The 8,121-nt window shown below is 35.9% G+C and overlaps 1 protein-coding gene across 2 annotated transcripts in view; it reads left to right on the forward strand.

The window, feature by feature from the left end:
• Nucleotides 1–5,361, forward strand: part of LOC135220517 (uncharacterized) — a 121,000-nt gene extending 115,639 nt beyond the window's left edge. For both annotated transcript variants that reach the window (XM_064257670.1, XM_064257669.1), the window contains exons 7-8: nt 4,171–4,257; nt 4,386–5,361. In XM_064257670.1, the coding sequence (XP_064113740.1) occupies nt 4,171–4,257; nt 4,386–4,975 (677 nt within the window). In that variant the 3' untranslated portion in view covers nt 4,976–5,361. The remainder of the gene's footprint in view (nt 1–4,170; nt 4,258–4,385) is intronic.
• The last annotated feature ends 2,760 nt before the right edge of the window (nt 5,362–8,121 follow it).

The following is an 8,121-nucleotide window of genomic DNA, read 5'->3' on the forward strand; positions in this document are numbered from 1 at the left end:
CCCAGTGCATGGTCTTTGGCCTAAACATTATACTCCAGTTCAAGTCCCAATGAGAAACTGTAAATTGGTTAATTAGGAATTAGTGGGATTATGGTGAAAGTTTTGGAACTGATTTGTTTCCAAAACTTGACATTTGTTGTAAATTATATTTTAGACATTCACACAAAATTTTTATTGTTATTGTTAAACTAGTCTCTGCTTAAGAAGGCTGGTTCATTATGAGTGTACATTTGCCCTTTTGGTATGATGAAGGCCTTATTTCAACATTGGGCTTGATTTGCTCTGATTTGTTATACAGTATCATGTCCACTGCTCATTATATTCTGTCATTTATTGATTACAATGGATTTTATCAGCTTCTTCATTCCTTTAATATCTACATGGGCAGGAATCCAACATGTTTCTAAATTTTTTCTATGTATAATTTGAGAAGTGAAAATATTATTTGTGCAAGGGTGTTTTGTTATTATAATTTTGGATGGTTTCTACAGTACTTCTAAGTCACAGAAATTGTCAAATTTCTGTGAAGGTATGCCTTTAATAATTATAATGGCAAATTCTGTTGCTTATATTTTTTGCTATGAAAACAGAAGCATTTTTAAAAAGGAAAACTGGTATGTTTAGTTGGGTGATATGGCCGAAAATTCCACACCTGAGCAAGATTTGGAACCCACCATTATATATTTGAATACTGTGAACCTTTTTGTTTTATATGTTCTACTGCATGATATTTGTAATGCAAGAACTGTTGGTTTCCATTAGGGAGTAAAGTTCTTCACTACCTGCAAGGTACTTAGGTTGTGGCAGGATCACAAGCTCAAAAAACAAGCGGGCAAAATCCCCCCCCCCCCCCCCCCCCACCCCCCCCCCCACATAAAATTAACCAATCCGGCTGCCAAACTCACACTCACCACACTTTCCTCTTTACACTATGGAATACACGCAGGACAACCTGCACACAGAACAAAAAACACAACACATGTACTCACCCAACTCCAGATACTCAGGGCTATGCTGTGCTGTCCGCTGGTCGAGGTCACTGAGACACCACCAACAACAAAGACACAATCAAGAACCACAACCCAACAACCAAAGACCACAACTCAACAACAACACAACAACCAAGGACCACAACCCCACAACCCAACAACACAGCACCCAAGGACCACAACACAACAACAAACAAGGAACACAACCACAACTCAACAACAAACAAGGCAAATCAACAACACAGGAAACAAAAGCAACCACTGCACAAACAATCACTACACAAAAAACAACAACACAAAAGGCAACACACACTAAAAACCCACGAAGGAATCACAAGGGAATCAACAGCTCACCAACAACAACCCTCAACTCACAAACACAACACTTTACACATAACTCAACAGAAACTCATAAGCACAACAAATCTAACAACACAGGCACAACAACTGTAAAGCAAACAATTCAAACTTAACAACAACTAAACAACAAATCAATATCACATAATTTAACTGACTTTCAATGCCGACACTACTGATCATCACCGGCTCTGACTAAAGACTGACTCCAAAACACAGAACTAACTCCAACAGCACCAGCAGACAACACAGAACTCACCAACAGCCAATTCAGTCGTTAACCATCCATCCACCAATTACGCTCTCTCTCTCTAAGACGTTGTTAAATGGAACTCCCATAACTCCTCCATAAGGTAAATGTCAGCCAGGTCACCCTGTATCCACACCATGTGGCGGGATACAAAGCATAAAAACAAGCAAGTAAATCCCCCCCACATAAACCTAATCAATCCAACTACCAAACTCACCCTCAGTCACACTTTCCTCTTTACACTACAGAATACACGCAGGGCAATTGACCTACACCTACACACAGAACAAAAAAAAATACAAACGCATGTACTCACCCAACTCCAGACTCCAGGCTATGCTGTGCTGTCCGCTGGTCGAGGTCACTTAGACACCAACAACAACAACCAAGAACCACAACCCAACAACACAACACCCAAGGACCACAACCCCACAACTCAACAACACAGCAAACAACAAAGAACTCAACAACACAACAAAAAGGCAACACACACACACTAACAAAACCAAGGGATCACAATAGCTCACCAACAACAACCCTCAACAACTCGCAACCACATCAAGAAATCACAACAGCTCCCCAACAACAACAACATCAACAACCATAACAACTCACAAAACTCACAAGCACAATAAATCCAACACAGTTACAACAACTCCAAGCAACCAATAACCAACCCAACAACAATCAGCAACAAACCAATAACACACTACTCAAATGACTTTCAATTCCCTCAAGACTTAACAGACCGCTGCCAACACTACTGATCTTCACCAGCTCTCACCAAAGACTGATCAAAGACTGCCTCCAAAACATGAACTCTAACAGCCAACAGCACCAGCAGACAACCCAGAACTCACCAACAACCAATTCAGTCGTTAACCATCCAACCACCAATTACCCCCCCCCCCCCCCCCCCCTCTCCTTCTCTCCTCTCTCTCTCTCTCTCTCTCTCTCTCTCTCTCTCTCTTTAGATGAGACAGACGTTGTCAAATGGAACTCCATAACTACAGACCCCCAACCTGTGGCAGTAACTTAGCATGTTACGGAGTCACTGAGTTTTTATAACCCCATAGGAGACATGAAATGGAATGCCAAGACACTAACCCCAGCAGCACAAGCCTTTGTTTGCTTTGTAATGGACAGACCTCCAAAGGAGAGCAAAAAAGCGGGTCTCGGGGACCTACTAGAGGCAGATAATCTAATGTTAGCAGCATAATCTGAGGAGGTGGAAATCTGAAGAGTGGAATGTTGATGAGAGAACTGTAATTCAAAGCAAGCGAAAGAAAGTTTATGGTGACTGGAAAAGAAGCAAAGGAATAAGTACAGTCAAGAAAGTGGCCATGCTCTTGTGGAAAAGATGTTGGGAAGAAGTTTTTATCCTTTACAAGTCAAAAGAGATTACCAGATACTATTCATGAAATTAATATTCTGTTATCCTGAAATGTACTTTAGGAGCAAATATGAAAAAAGAGAGGAGTTGACAACCCTATTGTCATAGGTAGGTAGGTCATAGGGGGATAGGTACCTTAGGGACATATACTTGATGATGAAATGGAATTGTGAGAGAGTAGCTGCAACATAAGTGAATTAGAGATAATTAGATGGTGGCAAAAAGAATGTGCCTTTAGTATAGAGAGAGAGTTAGAATACTTATAATGGGTAAATTAGGCCTGTAATGCTGTAAAGCAGAAATACCATAGACACTGACAAGAAAAATTCTAGAGAATTCAGTTGCGTGTGACCATAGAATGTTAAGATTTTTGCCTGGGGTATGTTGGAAGTTCATTTCATGAATGAGGAATTGGTGGAGAGATGGCCTGGACATTTAATAAAAAGGTTTGAGGAGCATTTGATAAAAAAGCTGTGGATATGAAAAAGGGGCATAAGTTGAAAACCTAGACCTGATGGAAGTTCAGCCAGGAAGAGCATAGGACAAGAATGGAAAGAGTTCCCTTCATGTGTAAGCCCTTTGAGGGAAAGGGTGACAAAACCAATGATGAGCTTTGATCTTGCACAAAATGTCCCATGTGCTCCTTAGTGGTCACTAGTCTACTCCTCGGTAGGGGGTAGAGCCATCAGTGCACCTCATGCGGTTCTTTGCAGTATGCCTTTGACCCCTAACTGCAACCCCCTTCATTCCTTTTACTGTACCGCCTTTCATATTCTCTTCACTCCATCTTACTTTTCAACCTCTCCACCTCCTGTTACACTTTTCAAACCTTTTACTGTCAACTTTTGTTTCAGCGCTGAATGACCTCATAAGTAGCAGTGCTTGGCCTTTGGCCTAAATTCTATATTCACTTCAATTTACTTGTCTACTCTATAATTCATCTCTAGTCTCTCTTACCAATCTTGTTCGGTATTATGGCCAGGAGTAAGTGTTTGAGTGAAAATTTAATGTAGCTATTATACTTAATGTAGTGAAAAATTGTCACGGCTTTGATACCCAATGCTAAGTATTTAAGTAAGGAGCAAGTTAGTAATTCTTGATTTAAAGACAGTTTAAGATCAGCAAGTCAACTTAGTCTAATCATGCACTAAAATGATGTTTAATGAATAAAATTTTTACAGATGAAATAAGTGACCACCTGTCTGATATAGCTCATACTGTAGCTGAAGTGTTGCAGTGTATTGTTGAATATGCCACTTCTTTGCCAGGTAAGAATGATATTACCCTCTAGAGTCCATTCTTCATAGCCAAGATACTGATTGGTAGTAAATAGATAAAATATACTGTAGTATGATTCATGAAATAACATTTTCATCAAAAATTTGTTCAATTTCAGAAGACTTACCAACAGAAGAGTTACCAAAATCTGTATCGGATAAAAAATGTCTTCAGGCAATGGAGACTGCCTCTGAGACACCATTATCATTGCAAATAAGTACTGATACTTCTAAAGTAAATAATAATGAAGCTCAGTTTGAGACTTCATCCAGCTATAACGGCAATTCTTTGCAAGACACCCAAAATGTTTTAAAGGCAAGCCTCTATCCCAGGATTTCCAGCCAAAATGCAGAAACTTTGAACAGCATACAATCTCTGGAACATAGAATACACTCTGCTTTGCAGTCATTGACCTCTTATGATTCACAGAATGATGGTCAGAATTATATTTTCCCCCAGTATCTTGTGACTGACAGCACATCTCTAAATGATGAAGATAATTCTCCATCATGTTTTTATGAAACTTACTCATCTTGCTATTTACCAACTATTATTAAGGGAATAAATTTGAATGAATCCCCAAAAGTGAAACGGATTTTAGTCCTCTGGAGTTGTAAGTTAAATAGAGTTTGTTTACCTAATATTCAGGATGTTTTGCCTCTTCTCAGTCTCCAGCTCAAGGCAATATGTAAGTTAATAACCAAATAAAAGTGTCTCTTATGATGTATAGAAATTCCCTTGTACCAGTCATTTAATATTTTCACTTCCTATGCATAGTTAGCATATCTATACATATTAATGGTTTGAATAACAGGAGTCATGTAGGGAAAAAAAATATATTAAACAAGGGCATAAAGGAAAGGTGTAAAGAAGAGTTTAGCAGTATCAGACTTTGAACATCACAATAATCACTTCCAGATAATTGGTCTTCAGTGCAAACATAATTGTAGTAATAAGTATACACATAATTTTTCTCTTATTTTCTACCTCACACACACAAGTATTCCATTAAGGTGTAAAAAACACAGGTAGCAGTACCAAAACTATTTATTTCTTTGTTGTTCCCAGGCATTAGTACCAAAACTCTTTTTGGTTCGCTCCCATGTCTAAAGACAATTGTTCCTTTCACATATAATGAAAGTGGAATTCTCCAACAGTAATTAAGACTTTTTGATTGGATGGATATGCAGTTTTCAGGTTTACTGATAATTATGAAAAAAATTAATAAATGCTCATCAGAAAGCAGTACATTTTGTTTGTTGCAATGCTAAATATATACAAAATCCCTTGCAAACTGACAAGTACAAGAACTTTTCTTATTTAAAACTTTTATTTAAAATACAATCCTTCATTATGAGCAACAATGATGTTTTCAACATTACCCTTCTTGAATCAAGTTTGTCAACCATGACTCTCTTGTGTATAAATTACATAATTTATACTATATACTACATACTTAAGCTAGAGAACATTTTGTACAAAAGAAAACTTTTCTTTACATATTTTGCCAATAAAGCTGAAAAAATATGTGATAATCTTACACAGCTATTTTGATGTTCTATGACAGCAAGGATTTTTTAAATATTTTTTTTTTAACATTGGAATGTTCATTACTAAGCCCAATACTATACTGGTGTTTGTTTCACATCATCAAGTACAGTGGACCCCCAATATTTGCGTTCTCGGCATTCGCAAATTCACATATTCATGGATTTCTCTCTGAACCATATCTAACCATTATTCACAGGAAATTTGTGTATTCGCAGTATTTTTCTATGAGAAATATGCACAAATTCATCTTTTTTTTATCAAGTACATCATCAAATTCACTTTTTGTGGTATGATTATTAAAAAACCAGGTATAAAAATTTTCAGTGGGTTTTTCTTGAGTTTCAACTAACAAAATAGGCAGTTTTACACATTTTTATAAGGGTTTCAACCATTTACAGGGGGTCTGGTGCACATCCCCCACGAATACAGGGGGAACACTGTAGTATAGCATTTACTTTAATATTTTCTGGCTACATCTAGTAGACAACTGCAAATTTTTTATTTGTAATCATTAACAAAGTATATAACTGGTGAGCTAAGAACTAAAGTAATATACCTATATGACAATTTGGTATAATTTTAAAAATGATGTATCGTGAATTAATATGTCCATATCTATAAATTAAAACTGGTCAGAAAAGAATATTAAAGTGCAGTAGTTTTTAAACACCCATAGAAACCATATTGTACACAGTTTGAGGTGGTAGTGAAAGCTCACTGTGAAACAATGTATGGTCAGCAAGACATTGTAGTATTTCTTGGTAAATATTCATCACTGACAAAAAAAGAGTTATTTTATTTGACCTGCTGTGCTGCTTTAAAATTTGAACTCTCTTCAGGTTCAGCTGTCAAATAACAAAACACATTTTAGAATTACTAAGTACAGGAGAATATTTAACATTCAAAGTAATTGTTATTAAATATGACTAAGTAAATGAACATTCATATTAATTCCTGTTTGGCTTTTAATTGGTGAAATAAAGTGAATGCATTTCATTTCCATAAAAATCTTCAGTACAGGTAGACCATCAATTTTCTGGCATCCCTGGTTCCTAGGCTGTGCCAGATTTTTTATTTTTCTAGACTAGCAATGGCCCCCCCTCTTATCATTGATAACACACTAAAAAAATATTAAATATAAATTAAGTAATTAAATGAAATACAGGTATAAATGATAGAAGTTTATTAATAATTTACTGCACAGGTTCCTATTTCAGTACCAGTATAAAAAATGTCAACAAAAGCCTAACACATGTACCATCAGGTCATTTTGTGCTAATAAAAAAAAACCCTGAATTAGTGAAACTGGATTACAGTAATTAAAATTATTAAGCAAATTTTAAAAATAAATTTATTACTGTATTTATGAAGGGGTGCATCTTCCCAATAATCTAGTTTTTTATGCAAAATTGACCACTATTGTACTCTGCCGTTTAAATGTGTAGCATACATGGATTTTAGGCAAGGTATGAGTGTTTGCTCAATATTATATCACGTGATTCAGCAAGGCATTCTCTAACAATAATACTATACAGTAATAAATGCCTATTTTTTGGAATTCTAAAAAAATCTTTTTTCTTAAGAATTACCAAAAATATAAGCAAAATTAGCAAATAGTGTAACAATATTTGACAATCACTGTCACCATTAACAAATTAAACAAACAGAATGAGTGCCAGAACACTTAGCGCAATCACTCAGCAGCCAGTAAACTAGTCCAGTGGGGTTGGGAATTTTACAGTTTTGATGGACATTTTAAAGTTTCAATCATAATTTTGTCCAAATTAAAAGAGATTCCTAACCAGGGACTACCAAAAAATCAATGGTCTACCTATATGACTGTGCTATGTAAAGAGTAAAACAGAACTGCAATTAATTTTCAAGAACATTTCTTATTAGCATTGAGATCTTTACAATTTATTTCAAATCATTTTTCAAATACCTAATTCTTATACATGTAATATTGTCTTAATATGTAAATACAGGTTCATAATCCCTAATTCAAAACCCTCCAATAGATTTCACCAATAAGGTTTATGTAAGTTAGCTTTTGACTAATTAATAGCCCTAGGAGCAAAATTTCAGTAATTTAAGTGTGAATCATTATACAAGTAGATTCAACCAGGCCAGTACTGTATACATTTTGATATCTGCCTTGATGCATTTTTGTGATAAAACTATTAAAATACTCAGGCATGAGCATTTTCAGAGGGGTTTCAAGTATTCGCAGATTGTAGCTAGGGGTTGTAGTACACATACTCCTGCAAATACTTGGGGTTGACTGTACTTTTCTTATAAAAATA

This window comes from Macrobrachium nipponense, chromosome 2 (genome assembly GCF_015104395.2).
Source record: "Macrobrachium nipponense isolate FS-2020 chromosome 2, ASM1510439v2, whole genome shotgun sequence".
Taxonomy (NCBI): domain Eukaryota; kingdom Metazoa; phylum Arthropoda; class Malacostraca; order Decapoda; family Palaemonidae; genus Macrobrachium; species Macrobrachium nipponense.